Here is a 25,725-nt window from a genome sequence, read left to right as displayed (position 1 = left end):
GGAAATGTTGTCTGCATTACCAGGGCTGGCTCCTGCAGACTCTCTGAGATGCACACAGGGGAGGACTGGTAAGCGGAAAATGGAGCTCTGATGTTTTTGTTTGGGAACAGTCTTTTGCAGAAACACACAGGAGATAGTCAAGATGGACTGGTAGCAAAGTGCTACATGTGAGACAGGTCCTATTCACAAAGCTGTAAGGAATGTTATTTTAATGTCTGTTTTTGTGAATAAAATACTTTTTTTTTTTAAAGTCTAGACCAGATTCAGAAAGATCAAAGTTGAGGTCCCCATAGTTGCTCACCTGGTTATGGTATGTCCAGGCTGTGCAAAGTTGCTGATCTTGTTTGAGGATTCTGTAGTGAGCGTTGCATTGGTGCTGGTGCTGCTGTGGATTATGGGTGAATCATCTCAGAGGGCTGCAGCTGATCCTGCTGCACTTGCTGAGCTCAAGCAGATACCTGCAGGCTGACCTTTGACCTTCTCAGCATATACTGTCGAGCTCCCAGATGTAAAGAGGCGATTAGCTTGAGGATTTAAGGATAGCTGCTGGTTCAGTTCTTCTGAGCTCTAAGCTGTTTTGGGGAGTTGCAGTGGTGAGCGAAGATAATTGAAAATGAGGAATTGGGGAGATAACCAGGGGCAAAATAATAGGGTGCTTTAATGTTAAATAGATAAATATCATTATCATGTAGTTACACTTTAGTTACAAATACAATAAATCACATCACAAATATTGGAATTTAGTGTAGCTGTAGTATAGTCTAGTTAATACAGCTGTACTTTTAATGGTATTACTTTAATTAATAAAAAGCACAATTGTTTTGACAGCTTGCACCTCAGAACTAGCAAACAGTACAGTATAGGATTTCATTGAAACAGGTCAAAGAGAAACTCAACAGTGAAATATTAATAATACGTGATAAAGCTGATGACCCTTTATCAGAATGACGTGCGGAGCTCTGTAAGAATGCATCCAGTTTGACAAGAATAATTTGTAATAACATAATAACAGTCACAGAATAATTTGTTTCAAGTTTTATTTTAAATAGCACTTTGATATAGTCATTTTACCATATACATTGTGTAATTGGAAGGTATTTTAAGGAATAGATATTTTTATTTTATTATACTGTAGCATTTTCTGTTCCTGTCGATATTTTGCCGCACTTCAGACCTGCATATTTTTCAGAAACACTCGGCTGTCATCGGCATGTGACGTATAAGAAGTCCTACACATAAGCTACCTGTCGCGGTTACCATTGCTTTAGTGTGAGGTGTCAACACAGTGCTTAGTACACAGGGGCAAGATGGCGTGTTGTGTGGTTTATGGGTGCTCTAATAGAAGCAAAAGGAATTCAGGGATTAGTTTGTTTCAACAGTATTCAGTGCGTTTGGTAAATCAAAATTAAAAAAAAATAAATGAAGACGTAGTTGAGGTGAGTCCCTGCTTTTCCTGTCATAAAATAAAACATAAAAATATTCGGTTAATTATAATCCATTCTAATTTTTTATTTTACATCTCAACCTGAGATTTAACTTCCCGAGTGTCTCAACAGTTATTATTATTATTATGATGATGATGAATCATTAAGGCACTCCAGGGGGTGGGTTAACTTGATAACCGCACACTGAGGGTGTTATAAGACCCGACCTTCAGTGTGCGGTTTTCTCACTCCCTGGAATGCCTTAATGCGATTATAAATCGACTTAATTATTGATTGTTAATTGAATACTGTATTTATTTAATTTTTAAATAAAAACACATCAAATTTAATGTGTGTTTATTAACACATCAAATTTAAAAAGTGTTCAATAACAATAAATATCACAATGCACAAAGATATAGTTCCAGTGCAATGTAAACAAAATTTGTTTAAGCATGTTTATTTTTATATATTTACATTTAATTGTAAATATAGCATGTCTTTATTAAAATGTTAACTACATTTCTGTGTATCAGTTGCATTAACCTATTATGCTAATTCATTAATGGCAATATATAACTTTGTAAATTACATAAAGTAGTCTGATAACACGATTTTGTTAGATTCTTTTTTTATGTTTTTTTTTTTAACTTTTTAAAGCATTTTTAGGATAAGCGCGAGTTAGGATCATTCTGTAATATCAATCTTTCTTTTTATTTTATATAGCGCCCTTCACAGCGGACCACCACCCCAAAGCAACAAGAGTTTATACACAGAGAAATGCATAATACATGATATACAGTAACAAACAAAAAAAAAGCATAATACATTAAATACAGTGAAAATGCATAATACATGATATAGTAGCATAATACATGAAATAGTAGCAACAACACAGCAGCCAATAGCAGATATCAGGCTTAAAGAGCATGGAAAGCAAGAGAGAACAAGTGGGTCTTAAGAGTTGATTTAAAGCGAGCGATGGTGGGAGCATCACGCACCAAAGCTGGGAGAGAGTTCCAAAGAGTCCGAGCCATGAAGCTGAACGAACTTTCTTGAAGTGTGGTGCCCTTTTGCTTGGGGTAATAGCGAGTCAGCTAGTTGAGGAGGTACTCGGGACCTGTGTGATGAAGGGCATTGTAGGTGAGCAGGAGAGTTTATGGTGCGTTAAGGGAGACCACCATATAGAGAGTTGCAGTCTTCTTCTTAGCGTGTGCTGTTCTTGCGCAGCCAATCAACTGCTGAATCAACAGCTGTGTGTAAAGCACGGAGACCACCCGGGAAACTTGTCAGTGGGCAGTCCTCCACAATGTGAAGCATTGTCTGTTTCTGCCCACATGAGCAGAGTGGGCTGTCTACGAGGCCCCAGTCAAAAAGACACGCTGCACACCAACTGTGACCAGTACGATAGCGATTGAGTAAAGTCCAATCTTGGCGTGGCAGATCAAAGCCGGTCGGGCGGTCGGTTGGGTCAGCAATGAGGAATTGGTTGTGAGTGTCGCTCTGGAACCACTCCTCTTGCCACTGGGTTGTTGATGACCAATCAGGGTCAGGAAGTGACAGCCAGACTGGACGTCTAGATTCCAGACGCACCTTTGGTGAATGGAGGATATAGTCATGCAATGGTAGTGCCGGCTTATCCTGGATCTTGTTGATGATTTTGACCACTGCTTCCTTGCGCCGAATGTGTGGAGGTGTGATGTTGCTCAGCACCGGTAGCTACTGGACCGGAGTTGAGCGAAAAGTGTCGGAGATGGTCCGCATTGCAGAGTTGAGCTTGCGTGCAAACTGCGACACCAGACTGGGGCACAGTACTCAGCTGTTGAGTAGCATAGAGTTGCAGTAGTCGAGTCGATCGAGATGAGAGAAATGCATGACAAAGTATCTCTGCATCCGGAAGGGAGAAAAGTAGGGAAAGACTTTGGAGATGTTACACCATATACTATTTCCTATTTAATTTAAGATGGGAAAACGAGTTAGGGAAACTTGTTCTACAATATCAATTCTCCTAAACTGATACTTAAGACGTCCTATCTCCAAGACAAAAATGACACAGGATGCTTGTGTAATGGCCCCAGGCCAGTAGGTGTTATTGGGGGATAGTGTGTTGCTTTATCAGTTCCACTGAGACTCAGTTTTTAAATTACTGCTACGAATACACTATTAGCTGTGTTAAATGCAGTATCTTTCGCTAAGTTAACTTTTCTGCTGTATGGCGGATCATTAAACAAGCAGTTGATACCGACTCGCAGACTGATAAAGCTGGAAATTATCCATCTTTATTTCTTATGGAAGCATAACATTCCTGTGGTGTTCTACCTTAAAAGCGTCAATAGATGTTGCTGTGACTGCTTGTGGTGTAGTGAGATAAGCAGGGGATGTAGGGAAAAAGCGGGAAAGATATAGACAGTACATAGTAAGAGCAGGTACCGCGAGTGTTATCGACTCGTTGAATAAATCAGTTATACTTTACCAACGTGTCTTCATGGTCTACAACACAACAATTCCCTAAGGGGACTGTTCAGTGTTTTATGAGAAAGTAAATGAAAGGTAACAGGATTACATTTTTTCTTGAAGCCAGTGTGTGATGTTCACAGCCCATTTGGAAGCTTTTATTGTGTTTATTTTTGTTTCGTTCAAGTTCGTGTTGATTTAGTTCTGTTTCCATTACTGTATTCCACTGTGCCGTTGTATTTTTATTATTATTATTATTTTAAAGTTGTCTGGTACCGGTACTTAGATTCGGGAAATTGATCTTCAGGCAATTCGTCAAAAGTTTTTCCATCAAAAAGTCAAAATTTGATTGTGGATCTGAGATTTAGTATTTTTTTTTTTTTTTTAACCCCGTATTATGTTCTTAATTTAGGTACATCTGTTATGTTTTGGGACTTATTGACCCGATGTAATTTCAGACTCCCACGTTTCCTTAACGCTTGATTAAATAATTTTGTTTATTAATTTATTCCACACAAAAGGACATAGTTTAAATGCCACTATTTACAGTGACCCAATGTCATCTCTTTGTAGAGTAAAACATACATACCGCACACATCAAAAAAAAAAAAATAAAAAAAATATAAATATATATATATATATATATATATATATATATATATATATATATATATATATATATATATATATATATATCAAAGGTTCTGTTTTCTGTGTATAAGTTCATGACCCCAATTTAGGAAAAGTCGTACAATATTATACAGAAAATGAAAAGAAAAATAGCATTTAAGCTAATTGGAAACTAGTGTCGGGTCAGATACACCCGAAAGCTAATAGGAAGGTTAATTAATGATAATTGACAGATATTAAACGTTACAGAATAATGGCGTGTGAATTTAAATTCAAAGCTTTTTTGGTGATGCGTCTGCGTTGAAAAGTTGTGTGGAATTAATGTATGAGTGATAGAACACAGCTAACCAACCAGAAAGCAGCATTTTTCCAAGCAGGTTTATTATTATTATTATTATTATTATTATTATTATTATTATTTATTTGGCTGACGGCTTTATCCACAGAGAGATACAGATTGTTTTAAGCTTTACAATGAAATGTGTTATATACCGTATTACACATGGACCACATTTTTTAAACTCTTACCACGGGGGAGCTGTTGATTTTTTTTAATGAACTGCGCGAGACTACCTGCTTGTTCGAGGTGACTGAGCAAGGACAATTTAACATTGCCAATACTGTGGACACTTTACCAAACCAGAGTCCTCATAATCGCAAACTTAAGAACGTGAAATAGTTCGTGTACGGGTTAGAATATTTGTATAATTTGTATAATCGTATCAATTTATAACGTCCATGTCGCGATTTTATGTACTGAGCAGAAATCGATAAATTCCGCGATTCTTTTTCTGTATCCCTCAGAAATAATTATATTTTCATAATTATTATATAAAATCACATTAACTAAACTGTGACAAACAGACGTGATTAGGCAAAATTGTGAAAGATGACTGATGTGACATATCCGTTTTTAACACGGTACTGTTTGTACCGGAAAAGGTCCTTTACAAAGTCACAGCGTTGACTGACAAATCGACAAGTTTACTGCTGATCCGTATATACTGTTCTTGCTAAGATATAGATTCTATTATATATATATATATATATATATATATATATATATATATATATATACAGCTCTGGAAAAAATTAAGAGACCACTGCAAATTTTTCTTAAATCAGCATCTCTACATGTATGGCAGCCATTCCATTCCAGTGTCTGTTGAATTCCAACACAGGCACACCTCATTCTACTGAATGAGGTACTGATTAGGGGATCACCTGAACCAAATCTTATTTAACGAGGAAAAGTATAAAAACCACTCCTGTGGTCATCACTATCCTCTTGCAATAGGACCAGCTGGATGGCAAAACAGTGCTAGTAGTACCTCAAAAGTAATTGGAATAAAAAAATAACTATTGACCATGCCCAAAGAGTTGAAAAGGAAAGTTTTGAGTGAGGAAAAGAAGGGTTCAATTCTGGCTTTACTGGCAGAGGGATACAGTGAGCGTCGGGTTGCTTCCATCCTTAAAATTTCAAAGACGGCGGTTCATAAGAACAAGGTCAAGCAGCACACATTGGGGACAACAAAGCTACAGACCGGCAGAGGGCGAAAACGACTCTCCACTGACCGGGATGACCGCCAACTCATTCGAATGTCACTCAGCAACCGTAGGATGACATCAAGTGACCTACAAAAAGAATGGCAAACGGCAGCTGGGGTGAAGTGTGCACGGCGAGGGGCAGGGCTGAAGTCGTGCAAAGCTAGAAAAAAGCCCTTCATCAATGAGAAGCAAAGAAGAGCCAGGCTGAGGTTTGCAAAAGACCATAAGGATTGGACCGTAGAGGACTGGAGTAAGGTCATCTTCTCTGATGAGTCCAATTTTCAGCTTTGCCCAACACCTGGTCGTCTAATGGTTAGACGGAGACCTGGAGAGGCCTACAAGCCACAGTGTCTCGCACCCACTGTGAAATGTGGTGGAGGATCGGTGATGATCTGGGGGTGCTTCAGCAAGGCTGGAATCGGGCAGATTTGTCCTTGTGAAGGACGCATGAATCAAGCCAAGTACAAGGTTGTCCTGGAAGAAAACTTGCTTCCTTCTGCTCTGACAATGTTCCCCAACTCTGAGGATTGGTTTTTCCAGCAGGACAATGCTCCATGCCACACAGCCAGGTCAATCAAGGTGTGGATGGAGGACCACCAGATCAAGACCCTGTCATGGCCAGCCCAATCTCCAGACCTGAACCCCATTGAAAACCTCTGGAATGTGATCAAGAGGAAGATGGATGGTCACAAGCCATCAAACAAAGCTGAGCTGCTTGAATTTTTGCGCCAGGAGTGACAAAGTCACCCAACATCAATGTGAAAGACTGGTGGAGAGCATGCCAAGACGCATGAAAGCTGTGATTGAAAATCAGGGTTATTCCACCAAATATTGATTTCTGAACTCTTCCTAAGTTAAAACATTAGTATTGTGTTGTTTAAAAATGAATATGAACTTATTTTCTTTGCATTATTCGAGGTCTGACAACACTGCATCTTTTTTGTTATTTTGACCATTTGTCATTTTCTGCAAATAAATGCTCTAAATGTCAATAATTTTATTTGGAATTTGGGAGAAATGTTGTCAGTAGTTTATAGAATAAAACAAAAATTTTCATTTTACCCAAACACATACCTATAAATAGTAAAACCATAGAAATTGATAAATTTGCAGTGGTCTCTTAATTTTTTCCAGAGCTGTGTGTGTGTATATATATATATATATATATATATACACTGAGTGTACAAAACATTAGGAACAGCTGCTCTTTCCATGAAATAGACTGACGAGGTGAATCCAGGTGAAAGCTATGATCACTTATTGATGTAACCTGTTAAATCCACTTCAATCAGTGTAGAGGAAGGGGAGACAGGTTAAAGAAGGATTTCTAAGTCTTGACACAATTGAGACATGGATTGTGTATGTGTGCCATTCAGAGGGTAAATGGGAAAGACACAAGATTTAAGTGCATTTGAACAGGGTATGGTAGTAGGTGCCAGGCGCGTCGGTTTGAGTGTGTCAAGAACTGCAACTGCTGGGTTTTTCACACTCAACGTACAATAGTTTATCCTACACTACAAGAGTGAGGCCTCTCTGAACTGATGTTCAACAGAATAAACAAAACTGTGTTTTATAGAATTACATCCAGGGGTAGTGAATGCAGCTCTTTATACACCAAAAGGGAAGAATGTGGGATTCTTGTTCGACTGGTAGCAATTTTTCAGACGTTGCCATGTAGAAAAAAACAAGGGCGCTTGTCATGGGCTGAAGAGAAATTTAACCCAAGGTGAACTGCTTTTCACAAACACATTGTCACAATGCGTCCCTAACAACCACTGGAAGGACTTTCTAACCAAGGTGTTTATCAGCATTAGCAGAATTGTCACACAGGCTGTTATTTGCTTGTTTTTATATATGTTCATTATGGGGTATAGCTTTTTTAAACTGTTTATTTCTGTTATTGTAAGGACTCTTGTAAAAGTTTACCACAGTATTTTTACATAGCATTTTTGTAGTTTTCCCCATGGTTATTCAATGCATTTACCATAGTTTACCCTGGTTTACCATGTTTTTTTAATGTGCTTTACCATACACCTCAGCTTTACAATGCTTACCTGGGCTTTACTATGCTTTATTACAGTTTGGTATGCTTTTACTGTAGGAACCTTTTATAAGGGACATACAGTATTAGCATGTAGTATAATGCATTTTGAATGATGGACTGCAACAACACAGTAAAACAAAAAAATAGGTGGCAATAAATTTCATCTCTAGACCTTTTTGCTTTCATCACCTTTACCAATTAAAATACAAAAAACCAACATGCAGGGGTTGAATGTGCATTTTAAATGGGATATTTTAAGAACATAGTTGCAAACACATACATACACATTCAAATAAGAAAAAAAAAGATACTGTTGTTATTTGTGGAAATGAATGGAAAAATGCTGGCCATGGGTTTGCAGATCATCAACACTGAGGCTGGAAGGAAGCCACGGGTTGCCAGTTAAACATACAAGATCCTTGTATGGGTGTGCTGCCCCAATGCCCTGCGAAGGGTATATAGTGGAGGGGGTTGTTCGTACCTATACCACACTCCACAGAGTGTCACGAAACTTGAGGTTAACATTATTAACCATCAGTTATTGAGAATATCATTGTTTGGGGATACATGGGGTGTCTGTCCTTCTGCATGTCGCACTTACATGTTTGCAGATGGAGAACTAATCTAGTTGACATGGTGTTAACATTGTTTTGTTTTTTGATAGTATCAGATTCTGAAGATACGCCTGGGTGTGACACTTACATTTTTTGTATATATCTGGATAATCAAATTGACATGAAACTTGGCAGCTTCTCTGCTTACTGGTGAAACATGTAATGGTCATCTACCTTGTCACCATACTGAAAGCTCTGAATGTGAATGTACAGTGCCTTGAAAAAGTATTCAGGCCCCATCCCTCTTTTCACATTTAAGAGTCTCACAGCCTGGGATTTTGATGCATTAGATTGAGAATTTTTATTTGTGAGTCACACAGTCTTCTTCACAGAGTCCCCACCCCCCCCACCCCCACCCCCACCCCCCCAAAAAAAGAAAGAAAATAGTAAACAATAAAATAATACAAATTTAAAAAATTGAAATGTCATCATTTTTTAAGATTTCATCCCCCTAGGTCAATACTTGGTTGAACCACCTCTGGCAGCTATTACAGCCAGTAGTCTTTTCGGAAAAGTCTCTATTAACTATGCACACCGTTATGAAGCAATATTTGCCCATTCCTCCTTCCACCATACTGAGAGCTCTGAATGTGAATATGTGTTACTGACTCACTTGCTTCCTGTCCTGTTCAGTGCTGTCCAGTAAGGGCTAAGGGAGGAATATATTATTATGGTAGTTGTTTTGGCTTTGATAGAACCACCATCAACAGCAATATGCAAAACTGAGAAACAACAAAGAAATCAACTTAAGAGGGCTATAAAAGACCTTCGATTACATTACTTAGATCTTTGATACTACTGTTGTAAATGTCCACAGGTATTTTTATTCTTTCTAAAAAATATGTCCCTTAGTGACTTAGATCAATCATATTCATATTTATTTTACTATGATGCTACAAAGTGATATAATTTAAAAGATCTCTGTAATCACAGGGATATAATGTATAACTGACAGCGTATAACTAATGGAAGGTTTCCTTTTTCACAGTAAGTGGAATATGCAGAAGCGTCTTTTGGCAGTAGAGGTCCTTTATAACTAAGACCAGGACTCATTAACCTACTGAAGGTGACTGGAATAATTTTACAAATCCAAAGATCAACATGGCTGGCCAAAAAATCAGGTATGAGTTTTCTTTAGAATTGTTATCCCGTGTGCAGGTGTCGTGTGTGACTGACGTTAACCTGTGAGATGAGGTTAAGAGTTCTATAACCACCAATGTAGAGGAGCCTGGCTCTTTTGCATAGTGGTTAAGATACTTGTTTGCTGTGTGCAGTCACAGCCTCCGCTCCGCTGCACACGTCTGATAAGCAGGGTCTAGAAAAATCAGGATTTTTTGCCTTTTGAAGTCGTATGGGATATTTAGCTCCCCATGCACTTAAAGTATGGACCATATTTACCAGCAAAAAAAATGTAATGCACAAAAACCATCTTAGAATATACAAGGATTAGCTATATAAAGATCTAATATTTACAAAAAACAACAAATTCAAAAGAAAGTTCTGCCTAATAAAGATAAACAAAACACATTTTGCACTTCCTGTATTATATATTTTTTAATTAACTAAGGTCAAACTGAAATGCATCTCAGCAAGCATTTTCTTTGTTGTTGCAAGGTTGCACAGCATGTAATAACTCCAGAATGTGGGGTAGCTGTCTGTGTCAGTAGGGAGAGTGCTAGGAGGTAACTAAAGCTTGCCATTCTGTTAACAAACATGTACATGTAATGCCTGCAGGTTACTCAAGTAAAGGCAAACATTTCTCTAGCGAGGGGCAGTGTATGTTACCTTTTAGGCTTCTGAGATCGGAGGATGCTCATATGTCCTCAGAATATCCATGCTGTGTGGGGACTCGCTGCATTGAGGAGAAAAAAAACATAATTGGACATTTCAAATTGGGGGAAAATAAATACAAATAATAATTGGTCACTCAAAAAAAAAAAAAAAAAAAAAGCTGTTTGGACACAAATTGTCCTCTCATCCGGGGTGCTGACATTTTTACTGCTGTACCAAGGCCATAGCAAATGCAACTGATTCGTCATGTAAATGTGACCTTTCCTTGGCTGTAACTTAAGAGCTACCGGTGTGTATACTGGGATATGTATTTTTCTGTCGAGTTTTGTTGGAAAACATGGATTGAGAATTGATTAGCAGTTTGCTACGCATGTGGACTGGCAGAGCTATACTGGTGTTTTTTTCTGAAAAGAGACTAATATTGCAGATAGCAGACTGTTTGGTTCAAATTGCATGTACTGCTTACAATTGATAGAGACATTGCGTCTACAAGTTTCTTGCCCAGCATTGACTGCAAGCTAAAAAGATAACAATGCTGTGGACCAGAAGGGGCCAGGCTGTAAGACTTGGAATGCAAAGCATAAAGGAGCTAAAAGGCTCCCAGGGACTGGCATTGGACCCAGAGGTTCTCAGAGAGATCGAAAGAGATAATGCCACTGGGATCAAAGGGGCAGATTTATGGACCTTTTTTCTCCAGGAGTGTGAAGAATGCACTGAGTTCAGAGGTTGTCACACAAGACTACACACACACACACACACACATACAGACACACACACACACACACTAAATTAACAGAATAATGTGTTGTACCTTGACCATTGGTTAAGTGTCAGAGAAAGGGGAGGTGGACCATCTATACAGAAGGGTATTTAATGTCATGCAAACATTGTAATGTTGAGTATTGTGTTTGTCCTGTACCTGGGACCAGACTCCCTGCATATTTCAATAAACCTGGCAACTGACTGAAGAAAAGGACTCTGTGCATTTTCTTGAATCTACTTAATCACCATCATTTTTTGTAAGTTACTTCAAGTTTAATCAGAGGTTACATCTTGCCCAGGGTTAGAATCCCACAGTTCACAGCAAAGATGATGGATTTTTAAGGACACCAGCAAAGTGAAATCAAAATGATTGTATACCAAAAGGAGAAAACAAAGGTAAGACTGGTTTAGTTCATTTGATTGACAGGTCCTACATTAAAGAATGTTATTAGAACATAAGAACATAAGAAAGTTTACAAACGAGAGGAGGCCATTCGGCCCATCTTGCTCGTTGAGTACATTGATTGGTACTCAATAACTGTAAGCAAGGGAGCCGAGTGAAGGCTTTGTTTTGTGTTCGGCAATTTTATTCCATTTATTTAATACTGAACAGCTTCAAATTTCTTGAAGGGAAGTACTTGGAGAATACGAGTATCTACAGAACCCAAATAGGGACCGGGGGAAAGTTGTTTTTGTGACCCTTTGTCTGTCTCCCCCTCTCCATAGTCTCCCTGCTAAGCTGATTGACGGTGGTATCGCAGGGCTGGTGGGGGTGACGTGTGTGTTTCCCATCGACCTGGCAAAAACTCGGCTGCAGAACCAGCAGGGCCAGCGCCTCTACACAGGAATGTAGGTACATCTCTATCTGTGAACCAACACTAGGCTGCCCACTGTGTTCCTGGGTTAGTATCACTATTTGCTTTTTGGAAGTAAATGTACCCAGATAAACCCCCCTGCAAAGGGGATATAGTGGAGGCAGTTGTTTGTACTCCTGTACACTTATCCAGTTGTCATGAAACTTGGTATTAACCTTACTTAGTATACATTACTGGGAATATCAGGTTCAGGAGATATAGCGGGGTGTCTGTCTGTATGTACATCCGTACATGTTTACACATAGCTGTGAACAGCTTATACAATTATCATGAAGCTTGCGCTTAACATTATTTAATATAAGTTATTGAGAATATCAGATTTGTTTTCATCATGCTGATGGGTCTAATTCTGAATTTTCAGTTACATGTTACTGACACACTTCTTGTTAAACACTGCATTCCAAAAAAGAATTAAAAAAAACTTAGGCTACATCAGCCAGATTACTTGTAAGGATCCAGTTTCTTTTTCTGTCGCTGGCATTGATCGGTGTGCTGGCTCTTACCTCTATAAAGATGCCTTGGCTGATCCAACCTGGGTTACACATGTGCATGGAAAAGTGCAATAACACATATCAAAGCATAACATCACAACAAGGCAACAGGAAATGTAATTTGAAGCTACTCTGTAATAATAGCCAAGGCGAAGCCACAGTCCAGGCGGAAACGGATACTGTGGATCATTAGCAGAGCATCATGACTCATTATTTACAGTACAGAGAACAATCGTTTACCCAGTATTGAACATATTTCTGAAAGATCTCACCAATGAGAAGTTCACTCCGTTTGAGGTGCATGCGTTTTTTTTGTTTGTTTTTTAATCTTTAATTAAAATATTTTCTTAACTGAATCTTATGAATTGTTAATATGAATTTTCCATTTCTCTAAACTTAAGGGAAGTAAAATAACTGTTTTTTTTTTTTATTTTTCAAACCTTAGATAACCTTAAAACAATAAAAATGTATCTAAATCTAAAGAAATAGCAAACTTTTAAGGTATTAGAATTATTACTGTGAACATGTAACTTAAAACTTAAGTAACTACTCATTACATCCAGGCAGACATGTTAAAGGATCACTGAGGATCATTGTGTAGAAAAATGCATGACAAAGCACTTGGAAATCTCTATAGGCATGTTAAAAAAAAAAAACTTCACAGAATTCCTAATATACAGCGGGCAGCTTTTATCAGGGGGTGCTCAAGACTGTGTCTCAGTTAATATTATGCTTACCTATGCTTTACCATGCACTCACTGTGCTTTATTACACTTTGCCATGCTTTAACTATCGGAAACTGTTATAAGGGAGCCTGTGTGATCTTAAGCTACAAACACCACATACAAATAAAATGATCTGAAATCGTTAGTGCGCTGTGCCTGCAAGTCGTTAACTACTGACGTACAAGACTGTTAGCAGATTCATCAGTGCCCTGTAAAGTCATTTAAAATGCCAAACAGATGTTTCTGCACCCACACGCAGTGCAGTGCTGATTTGAGCTGGCTACAAACTCTGTTCTCAGTCTGTGTTTGTCCTGTGTGAGTCACAGATTTCCCTTAACACGCCCTTGGCATCGCTATAGAAAGAGCACATGGTCACGTGCCTTTTCAATTGAATTTGTTTTCATTTCCGCAAACCAGTGGAAACACAGAACAGCCTTGCCTGGTGCTGTAATAGTGTGAACAGATCAACACAAAGACAGACAGGGAGACACATTCATTTACATTAAAGGCAAAATGCCCTTAACTGAAGCAGGAAAATCATAGTTGGAAAGCACAGAACAATAAAGCTTTACCCTATACAGTTTTTCACTGTTCCATTTAATGCATGAGAATATTTATCGTGCAATTGAGTCCTTTTGATTTCCAGTTCATTGGTTTCTTTGTAAAGGTCCCGAGTGTAAGCCAGCATGGTAAATCTGCACAGTTTGCAGTTTCCCATTTGTATATGGTACTATGAGTTTCCTATACTAGTTTGTCAGGGTAGGTGAAGGCATGAGCAATTCTGCAGTATTTAACTGCAAACTACTGTTAAATATTATCCTTTTTAATAGGTAATTTTGCAGTTTACTATGGTTGACAATATATCTCTTTGCTTTACAATGCTGACACCGTGCAACTAGCTTGCTTTGGGTAAACTTTTAAAATGGGGATTCTTTACAATTCATTAATGAGAACAGTGGGGCAGTTTCCATGGAAAAGGGCCTCATTTACGAAAGGGCTTTAAACATTATGGTGCACCATAATTGCAATTAGTGTGCAAGTTCATGATTGTCATATTTACAATTACACTTTTATTAATTATCGAGTGAAATAGTGGGCATATTATGAATATCTGATGTGTATGGTAATTCATGATAATGTATTTAAATGAGGCACCCCACTCTGAATAATGAGATGAGCTTTATTCACAGCATATTAACTAAAGGGCAATAATCATAATGTGCACCATAAAGCGAGCGATAATTAGTTTGTTTGGAAGCCAGGCTTTAACCACTGATAGGAGCACTATTTAAACATATTTTACTGGGTTGAAATCTATGTGGCATCGTGGAGACATTACTTGCATTAAAGATTGTTATATAGAGCAGTGAAAATGACCACTTTTTTAAACTTTTATTTAAATTGCATTCCCTGCCTCAAGATGACTTCACATGTACCCGCACTGACCTCTCAGAACTACATTTCCCATCATCCTCCTGCTTACATATGTAACTGAGATGGGTTTACTAGTGTGTGAGCAGGAGGATGATTGGAAATGTAGTTCTGAGAGGACCATGCAGGTACATGTGAAGTCATCTTGAGGCAGGGAATACAATTTAAAAGTTTAAATTTAAAAGTGGTCAAAATTTTTTTTAAAAATGAAACAACACACACCTTGCATAAACATGTAACACAACAAAAAATATAAAGGTCCTTATTTACCCTTTAAGGCTAGTGTAGAGTGTACATCGGCTATCCAGTCACCAAACACAAAGATAACAAAAGTGTAAAAGGATAAAAGAAATATTTGTGCTTTGCAAAGGGCTTCGTTATTTATTTATTTATTTATTTCTGTATTGCAAAGGGCTGCATTTTTTATTTGTAGTAGATTCAGTATTTTTTTTACAACTTTATAAACTTTTACAAAAATGGTGTCACATAAATAAAATAAAATGGAGGTCTCTAAACCCCTTGTACTGGATGCTTTGGTCAAAGAACCTTGCCAGGCCTACGTCCAGCAGATCTAATATAAAGGATTGCTTGGTACGGCTTTTACTATTGAAGAAAGTTGCGCAGGTTTACGTCACAAACAGGATTCTCACTGCTGAAGTCTCGTAAGCATAAGGTATGGCTTCCGGATGTGTTTACCCCTCTTTAAAAACGTACAATGTTTTAGGACGCAGGCTTCCTTTAGCACGTGGAATGTTCGTGGTATGTGCTACATCACATAAACCCTGATGATGGAGAGAAAGTGTTGGCTTTCTAAACTGCGTGGAAACCCAGCCAGTGAGTAAACCTTCAAATCTGCACTACAGAAGGGGTGGTTAACAAAATCCATGTTTGGTATGTGCACATAGGAACACAGAACAGTGGCTCAAGATACAGCTAAAGCAAATAGATTTGAATTAGAACAGCTTATGTCATGGTACTCCTCCATTTGTTACCTATGTAGCATGACAAATACAAGCCTTATGATTAATACTGATAACGACACATAGCAGACACTGATTTGAAACGCTCAGTCCACATTGTTGGATCCAAAAGGCAAAATGTAAGACCTGCCCGTATATAAAGGCTACCATTGTAAAATCATTCATAAAAAAATCATAAAATCATAAAACCATACTGTAATAAAGTCTAGTGAAAGCATGGTGAAGCATAGGTAAGCATTGTAAAGCACAGAGAGATATGGTAAAGCATGGCAAACCAGGGTAAACTATGGTAAATGCATTGTATGGGAAAACCATGGAAAAACTGCAAAATTACTGTGTAAAATAACAGTGATAAACTTAAGCTCATCTCTGTCTCTTTCACTTCTGGGGTAGATAGTTGAGAATCTTACTTTCTATTCATTTGAAATATAATAATGAGGTAAAGTTTTAGATTCTGGGGTATTTGTCTTGTGTGTCTTGTTGGTTTCACATTTGCAGCTCACATTGGCCCACCAATCAGGGCCAACAGGTCCATCTCATGCTTCTGTTACCATAGAAAATTCCACGTCAATGCTACACATTATAGAGATTCAAAGCGATTCAATGATATTAGAGTTTAACACCAAGTAATTGATTTACCTTCAAACTAAAGAGATGACAGATACACGAATGGCTGAGAGCATTACTACTCGTTACCAGCAGGGCTTGTCTCAATTAGAGTTTATGAATTTGACAAACAGAAGAAAATTGTGTTTATTTATTTATTTTGTTTGTTTGTTTGTTTGTTTATTTATCTATTTATTTATTTATATTTTACATTTCAGGTTAGACTGCTTGATCAAAACAGTTCAACAGGAAGGTTATTTTGGAATGTATAGAGGTAATTTTAAACCTAAAAAAAGACTGCACACCCTTTTAATATGTAAGCAAAAGGCATTGCTCACCCTTGTAAATGTTAATACTTTTTAAAATTATCAATTAATATCTTTTTTTTCATGATTAGTTTTTCGAGATTTACGATTATACTGTAAATACTCACTTCTAAATCTTTTGTAGTCATTTTTGTATTACTTTAGTATAAATACATGTTAATTTGGATTCATATGTTGTTTTTTTCTGACTTTATGTGAACGAAAAGACACAAAAGCGCTCGTTTTTTCATTGGAAATAATGATATTTCAAAATATCACTGTCCTGGTCACAAAAGCAAAGTTTGTGGGGAATAATAGCCATTTTCTATACTTTTGAGGCATAAGCAATTAGGAAATAACACTTACTACCCAGGAACAAAAATTTTGTTACATAGTGTTATCATCTCAACACTAAACACAGTTTAATAGCTCAGCAATCTATCTATAAAGGTGACTGTATTTTTTGACTTCCAGGTGCAGCAGTGAATCTCACTTTAGTGACTCCAGAAAAGGCCATCAAACTGGCAGCAAATGATTTTTTCCGAAACCTGCTGTCTAATGACGGGTAAAATAATTTAAACACTTTAGCAAATGTTATATGTCCTCTATTGAAAGAGCAACACATGTAATTTTATTGCTTTTTTTCTTCTTTTTACATTCCCCTTGCTATTTCATGGTGTTTATAATCATTCTCAGTGGTGCCAGGTTCTGTTGCTCGAGTGGTTTTATATTTTTCTCTAAATCTGCTTTACCTGGCTTTGCGCTTGTCTGGAGACTCCTATGTGCCTGGACTGAACAGTCTTCAAAATTCCATTAAAATTATGTGACAAGATAACCTTCAACTCTGACAGCCTGTGGCAAAGTGGTTGATAGTGTGCAGGTGCAGGTGATCAATAAACTGACAGACAATTACAATACAGATGCAAAGTTTGTTTATAATGATATTTTTGTGTCCAGTGCCTGACGGCAAAACAAACAGTAAACAATAATGATGTTAAGTAATACGGTGGCGTGTATTACTTAATTTATAATCCCCGGGTTTGCCCCTCAATAATAGTCCTGTTTTTATTATACACCCACACAAAACACATACACAAGTCTGTTAGTAGTCACAAGTCTGTTCACCTCACTGTTCAGATTCCACTATATAATTACATTGTCTGTCTTTTTTTTCAATTAGAAAAAATCTTACTCTTTTTAAAGAGATGTTAGCAGGGTGTGGAGCTGGGACCTGCCAGGTCATTGTTACCACACCCATGGAAATGCTCAAAATCCAGCTCCAGGATGCAGGGAGACTAGGTAAGTAAAATAGGCCTCAGTGTAGTCACCACAAAAGCACTTTTAGTTTCAATACATTTATTATTAAAATTACAATGTGTCATTTCTTTATAGTTTTACAGTTTTCGTTAATTTGCCCATTTCTGTGTGTTTTGTTTTTTTATTCTTATACTGGACAGTGTTCCCTTGATGTTTCAAGATCCAATAATTCACCAATGTTGTTAATTCACGGTTCGGCCCTGTTGACAGTAAACTATATGAAGTACTAGGGGAGTGCGAACTTTGAGGCAAAATTCTCATGAATGCAATCTATTTTGAATGTACTACTAATTATTAAATATAACATTTTGCATTGTTTTCAGAAACCCTCTATATCTCAACTATAGCCCAAATTACATCATAACGTAACCCTTTGTCTTCTGCATGGAGCTGTATGTGCGTGTTTTAGATCAGTAAGAATTAATGGATGTCATTGATGATGTTTCAGCTGGCTGGCTGTCTCTGTGGGACAATAGTAGAAGCACGTCTACAGAAAGAGAAGCTGCTACTCAGACTTTAGAGGGATGGTGTTATATTATAGATCAGTGGGTGCTGTACTACAATTAGATTTTTATTTAGTTGTGTTCACAGTGAATGCAAATGTTGTGCCTGTGCTTAAAAAAGCACATTATAGCAGCTGCCTACAGTAGTGCTGTACACCACTCCAAAAGATTGAAAAAGTTTACAACATTGCAGCCCTACTAAATACTATATTTACTATTATAATATTTGGTCTGCTTTGTTAAAGTTAAGATGTCACAATCCACACACATTGAAAGAGGGAGACAGCAGTTCAAACAATGAAATACAAAGTTTATTAAAAAGGGGGCTTTCACAATAATCAGGGGTAGCAGGGAGAGACAAAAATGACAACAATAAAGGGATAAGGAAAATACGGACAGCAGCAGTCGGTCCAATAAATGAATGAAAGAAAGACCAAACCAAACATTGGAAGAATTTGGTCTGCTTCATTGATTTCAGCTGCTCAGAAAAGTGTGTCAGAAGCCGGTGGCTCTCCTCCCCCCCAGGCCCGAGAGTTCTCCACTGGGCCAGCAGCCGCCCGCAGACGCCCATCCGCCACTGTGCTGGCCAGGGAGCTTCTGAAAACCAAAGGGATCAGCGGGCTCTACAGAGGAATCGGTGCCACGCTGGCCAGGTCAGGCAGCAAGCTTTTTATCTTGAGAAGCAGGGAGTGCCTTGTCGTCTTTTTTTTCTCAATATGAATGTTGTTTGTTTTTTTCATTCAATTTTGGGACTATGTACATTGCTCAGCAGAAAGTTACCCAACACAATTTACGGTTTGAATGTTGTTTCATTTTTCTAATAGCAATACTGCCCTGTTGACAAAGGCTCTCTGTCTGGTAGTTGACATTTGTTAGGGCGAGTTGCTTTGTTGTGGTAAACCAGCAGACGGTACGGCTTTTACTGACAATCACTGTCAGTTTAGTGTTTCATTTCTTACCTGTTTAATATGATTGACTCTGTTTCTGCTACTAACTAGTGTCCTTTTTCAGCAACTTTCTGTAAAACTTCTAAAGGCTGAATTTCTGAAGTGAGGTGGTTTTAGAAAAAAAACAAAAAAAAAAAACGGGGGAGGGTTGTGTGTGTGTGACTATAATTTCATTCTCCTGTGCAACAATGATTTGGTCAACAAAGGGGACAGAAATTACAGCACCAACTCCTTTTAGAAATTCAGCTTTTACGAAGAAACAGAGCCAGTGATTAAAAATAAAGATTAGATTTTTTTTTTACTGGAGTAGTTAGAAAGCCTGGTAAATAATAATCTCAAACAACATCAGTGGATATTGGGAAATTAAGCAGGTAATAAAGTAAATATGCAGAAAAAAGTACAGTAAATACACTTTTTCACAAGACACGTGCATCAACAGTTTCATTGAGCGCACAGTCTTCTCAGACTGCTTGTTTAAATGAGGGTGTTCTGTTTCCTCTGTCCAGGGATGTGCCGTTCTCCATGATCTACTTCCCCATGTTTGCCAACCTCAACAGGCTGGGGCAGAGAAGCCGTGGGGAGACGGCCCCCTTCTACCACTCCTTCCTAGCGGGCTGTGGAGCCGGTGCTGTGGCAGCCATGGCTGTGACCCCTCTTGATGGTACCCCAACTTTCTTTGCATTTTCTAACTTTGCTTTGCTTTTTATAACTATTTAAAATGCACCTGCCTGTAGTGCTTACAAGAAATGCATTACCTTGTTGTATTGTTGCTGCCTATATCGAGGCAGTACATTGTAGCGTGTGAGAGTGGGTGTGAGAGAGTGTGTGTGTGAGTATGTGTGTGTCTGTGCGGACAAAGATAGTAACTCCTGAAAAAACAACATTGTGGGGATATCCCTACTTTGTAAAACACATTTTTAAGAACTAAATATGCCTTCAAAAAAATAATAAAAAATGTGCCAAAATATTTAGTTTGTTATCGACTTTCACCCTGTGTGGAGTTTTGTCTAACTGGAGTTAGAAATAGTAAATAAAGATATAGTGAAAGTCAATGAGAAGTCCCCACAAATATAGGAATGCAAACACGTGTGTGTGTGTGTGTGTGTGTGTGTGTGTGTGTGTGTGTGTGTGTGTGTGTGTGTGTGTGTGTGGGAGGTGGGGGGGTCAAAGCTCACACTTCAGTCAGTGGTCGGTTGATTAGCCAGCAGCTGTCTATTAATATTCAGTAAAAGTCTGCTTTAATGGCTGTTTCGGGAGGGTAATCCACAGAGATAACACATTAACACATGACAATACTAAAAAACGCATTCTCCTGCAAGATGACCTGCAATCTCCCCAAAATATTAATATAGCTGATTACCTAATACATTTGTCCCACTACCATAAAGAATTTCTAGCTTATTTACATACATCCATCTGGATTGGTTTAGTCACAACAGCACCACAGTGCATTGACTTTAACGGGAGAGTAACATGCTGCCACCTGCTGGCAGATCCCCAGATTGTCTCAAAATATTTCAACATAATTTGGTTGTTTTGATGTTTTTATTCACACATTATGGTATCAGTTGAATTGAACAAAACTGGAAGATCGATATACTGCCACTGTTTAAATACGGTGGTGATATCTAGATCCGCCGCGTTTAGATCACTCCATCTGTCGTAAATCAATGTGGAATACATTTCTCAACGTTTATTCAGTTCACCAGAAGAGGTAACATTTCTCTTATTAACAACAGATCAGGCACCCGACTGCAACAAGGCTGAATTTATATTCTACCCCATATAAACTTTTCCCACACTAAAAGCACAGCAAAGTGTAAAAAAGCATAACAAAAGCATGGTAAAGCATAGGTAAGCATTGTAAAACCTAGCGATGTATGGTAAATCGTGTCAAACTGGTGAGTGCATAGCATAACCATGGGAAGACTGCAAAATGATTGTGCAAATTTACCATGGAAAACTTATGAGGGAATATGACATTTGAATCAGAGCACTAGCTTTGTTGCAGGAGGGAGCATTATCTAGATACACTGTGATGTACATTGGAGTAATTATCTTTCTCTCTTTGTATTGTAGTCATTAAGACTCGTTTACAAACCCTCCGAAAAGGTGTGGGAGAGGACACTTACAGAGGAACTGTGCACTGCATGAGGTGAGAAAACGATTCCTCATGATCATAGTTAGCAATTAAAACAGCAGCTGGAAATCCTGCTCGTTAAATAGTTTACAGCCAGCTAAATAATTTCATGAATCTTACCTGCCATGCACTTCAGTTTGCTGTACAGGTTTCAAATGTGCGTTTTGTAGCAAATATTGTTGCAAACTTGTAGTTTCGTTTAAAAAATGGTACCTGGCACTATAATGTACAAGCATTATTTTTAACTTGCCCTTCCCTTCTTGAAGAGCAAAAGTCATTGCCACCCTTTCATTATCAAACCAGCTGCTTCCCCTATTGACTAAAACAGTCAGGAACACAGTTTAACATGAAAACGCAGCTGTGGTGAAATGACCTAGGAAGTGAAACGGTAACAGAAAGGAAGACAAGCAAGCTGAGGACTTTGTTTTAGCCTGCTTTAAAATGAAAATACTTGTTTTGACATGTGTTTTTCAAAAAGGCACATTTTGGAATCATCAAAAATCATTTTTGGAGAAAATGCTTGGACTGGAATGGCGCTCTTTGTGCTTTCAGGCCTGAACTAATGCAAAGAAAATGCTACTTTAATGTTGTGATGTCTTCATTCTGCTCACAGGAGAATCATCCAGCGGGAAGGGTACTCTGCTTTCTTGAAAGGGGCTGGGTGTCGCGCTCTGGTCATCGCACCTCTCTTTGGGATTGCCCAGGTGGTCTACTTCTTTGGCGTCGGGGAATATCTCCTGGCCAGTGTTGCTTAGGTACCTCCCTGGATGAAATCCTGGCTCAGTTCGGATCCTTGAACAAACAGCTTTTGCATGTGCTACCGAAGATGCTAAACACTTTGCTAGAAAGAATCCGCACATCAATGGCTTTGCTACTCCCAGAGCTTACAAAATCCACCTGTATTTCACTGTTATACTATTACTTGGACGGTAATAGTCTATATTACAATATGTCATTATTATAATAACTTTTCAATATAATAACTTGTTGGTAATCACCTTACTTTAATTGCAAATGTTAAAGCTCTCTGTGCTTTGATAATAACAGAATACCATACTGCCACGTAATGGTTCAACCAATTCTTTAATCGATAATGTAGCCTTAGCAAAACTATCACTGACCCTTACTGCTGTCTGCAAGATCTGTTTGTCAAGTGCTTGTTTGTTTTTTACTTTTAGATATTCAAATGCAGTTATGGTTGCTGCTTTCTACAGTCTTCAGCACAGCAGTGAGGGATCGATGATTAAGTTTCTGATCTATTTCTTTCTCTTAGCTCACTCTGGTGTGCCTGATCTTCATGATTCTGTTTAGACCATAGGGGGTCTTTACACTTCACCTGTCTGTGATGACTGAACAGACTACAAAGAGAACCTATACAACACGAATATGATTGTTAAGATCTGCATGAGTTTATAGTTAGTACAAAATTAAAGTTTTAAACATAAAAAACAGGTATACTAACTACACAACTACACTGTAGCTATCATTTACTACAATAAATCAGCAAACTTACATATTAACATTAAAAACATATATTTAACAAAGGTATTTTTCCAATAATATCATTTTGTTAAACAATGTTTTGTTAAACAATGTCAATCCGGCATCGCTTGGAACTGGAAAATTGTAACAGATTACACAGTGTGCTGGTTTACAGAGCTGTGTAATGACACTCTGAGGGAGGCTACATGCAGTTTACTTTTGTTTTTATAAACCATGTAGAGTCACCATGCTTTATCAGGGTGTCAGGGTCCAATATAAATTATCCTAAGAGCTCCACAGAATGAAAGCCAGCAAACCAATTGTATGAAATTAAATGTACTCTACATTTAACAATAGTGTAGTAATTAATGATTATTTTGTTAATTGACTATTTATATGCAGGAATAAATACATTCTTTGATATACCTGCATTTACCAATAAGCTTCCGATAAATGTCTGAAAAGGAATCTGTTTCTTCATCATTTCTGACATTTACCATCTTATTAGATAAATGTTGACATTTACCAGTAAAACTTAAGGTTAACTCAATTCTGACTTTTACCAAAACATACACCTTCAACTCTTTACAATAGTGTGAGTTAATTACTAAGAATTACAATAGCACACCACTAGGGGGGACCATATAGTACAATTATATTCAGAAGTACATACAGTAATAAAACCAAAATCCTGGATTTATTGTAATTACTACTGTACTAAAGACGATATGCAGCACCCATTGATGTCAATCCAGATCCTCAATGCAGTGCACTGATCTGGAATTGCAGTGGTAAGGGGATGGCGTGCACAGTTGGCCACATTTGTAATGCATCGTTATTTTGCTAAAGGTACAGAGCACTATATTTCCTGTCCTGTATTCACAAAACAATTTAATCCAAGTTAGATGATCATGAAACTGTTTTAGACTGTTGTAAAGAAGCCAAAAAGAGCTGAGAAAGTGAAATGTCTTTCTTTTTTTTTTTCTTTTTTTTTTACTGAGCAAGTAGCTTACATTTGTCTTCTTTTTCATGATGTTTGCATTTGTTCTTGGTGGTTCTTATTGCGACTACACAAATATTGTGTGTATTTTTATTTTTAGGTGTTAAGGTTTAGCTTTGAGTTCTAGTTGCCGGTCATGGACATATGTAATGCAGGCTTTCATAAGTATTTGATTACCTTTGCTCTTCTGCTGAAGAGGATCATTGTTCAAATTGTAAATTACCTATTTTTGAGTTTTCAATTTGGGGTTTATCATGAAGTCAAGATATTTTTATGCTGTTGTTTCTAATACATTTGTGGCTGGTGTCACAGACCGTGATTAACACTAATCTTGAATGAACATACCTAAAATAACAGAAGGAGGTCCACGTCAGTCTGTGATATTTGCTGCTAGAACCAAGTGGAGCTACAACACCCTCCCAGTTACAGAGACACAACGAGGTTGTGTCTAGTTCTCTTCACAGAAAAGGATATTGGTGTGTGGCTACATTTACACTGAAAGTATATTGCGGTATGAATGATTGCCTTCATTGCGTAATTTAGATGAAAAAGCATTGGACTCAATTACATTTTAGACACAGAAAAACAGTTGTCCTGAAATAGAAACACCTGTGATTTTCACAGCTTTTTCACACAGCACTAGCATTTTTGTATTCTTTTTTTTTTTTTTTTACACACAAAAAAAACATGTTTATACCAAAATAAATATTGTAAGTAGTATATTGTCAATATATGACTTTGTTTAAACTTTTTTTTTTTAACAAATGGTAACCAAGGTTTTGAAATCCTATGATGTTTCTAGGTGTTTAAGTGTTTAGGTGTTAAGCTATAAGTAATCTGATCATCTGATCTTTTTGCGCAAGTAGTCAGAAAAAAGCGACAAACTTCATTTCATATTTCTGTAATAACAGCCAAGGTATTACAAGGTAAAACAAGTACAATTTACAAGAAAATATACGATCGATTTCAAAGCGCTCCGGGTACATACATTGCATCCATACCAAGTGTAGTGACTTTACTAATAGGCGCATCAATTGGTATCTCAGTTGACCACCTTCATCTGCCTTCGGTATAATGACTTTGTTAATGGATGCTGTCAATTGCACCCTTTCATCTGATTAACAGTACCTGCTGCTAATAACTGTTAATGGACTGTGGGGGTAGATTAAAAACAGTCCTGCCTTTTCTGCACCGCTGCTGGTAACCCAGCACACCGTCGCTACATTGTTGTCAGAAGTGGAGGTGAGGCAGGTACCCCGGCACGCACTTGGAAGCTGGCAGGGGAGGTTGTAGAAATGGAAAACTAGACCTCGCCCAAATAATTGGCATAGGCAAAACTAGATTCGCCCAGCATCGATTTTGAAGCATTGGACAAAACTAGACTTGCCTGGACTAGTCCTGAAATTCAGTGAAAACTGTTTAAAAAGTGGGCTTCGCCCAGTCATCTTTTTCAAGTTCTGGACCAATCTAGATTTGCTCGATTGGACGCGGGCGAGTGCCAAAAAAAAGTGGTAACTTTGGGATTTGCCCAGAAGCCCTTGGCGAAACTAGATAGGCCTGGTAAAACTAGACTCGCTAGACCACAGGGTTTTGCTCTAAACATATATACAATCTAAATCTAATTGACAGATTTTACCCAAATTGAAGTCAAAGTAG

The 25,725-nt window shown here is 37.8% G+C and overlaps 1 protein-coding gene across 2 annotated transcripts; it reads left to right on the top strand.

Annotated features, from left to right (window-relative positions):
- LOC121319528 (mitochondrial glutamate carrier 1-like) lies at positions 1–24,747 on the top strand. Of its 2 annotated transcripts, none has more exons than XM_041257048.1 (10): positions 1–68; positions 9,703–9,835; positions 11,994–12,116; positions 16,594–16,649; positions 17,155–17,245; positions 17,861–17,979; positions 18,979–19,153; positions 19,954–20,108; positions 21,527–21,602; positions 22,201–24,747. In XM_041257048.1, exons 2-10 carry the CDS (start codon positions 9,816–9,818, stop codon positions 22,340–22,342), a joined length of 957 nt encoding a protein of 318 aa, XP_041112982.1. In that variant the 5' UTR covers positions 1–68; positions 9,703–9,815; the 3' UTR covers positions 22,343–24,747. The 2 variants fall into 2 exon arrangements, with proteins under 2 accessions (XP_041112982.1, XP_041112981.1); XM_041257047.1 differs by lacking the exon at positions 1–68 and adding an exon at positions 93–193.
- Positions 24,748–25,725: the final 978 nt, after the last annotated feature.

Source organism: Polyodon spathula, chromosome 8 (assembly GCF_017654505.1).
Source record: "Polyodon spathula isolate WHYD16114869_AA chromosome 8, ASM1765450v1, whole genome shotgun sequence".
NCBI lineage: Eukaryota > Metazoa > Chordata > Actinopteri > Acipenseriformes > Polyodontidae > Polyodon > Polyodon spathula.
Note: the sequence above shows the minus strand (reverse complement) of the source record. Positions and strands in the feature narration are given on the sequence as shown.

Coding starts and splice junctions, on each gene's coding strand:
- LOC121319528 (XM_041257048.1), top strand. CDS start 9,816: ATGGCTGGCCAAAAAATCAG. Junction 17,980..18,978: donor CCAGGATGCAGGGAGACTAG/GTAAGTAAAATA, acceptor CATTGATTTCAG/CTGCTCAGAAAAGTGTGTCA. Junction 20,109..21,526: donor GGCTGTGACCCCTCTTGATG/GTACCCCAACTT, acceptor TTTGTATTGTAG/TCATTAAGACTCGTTTACAA.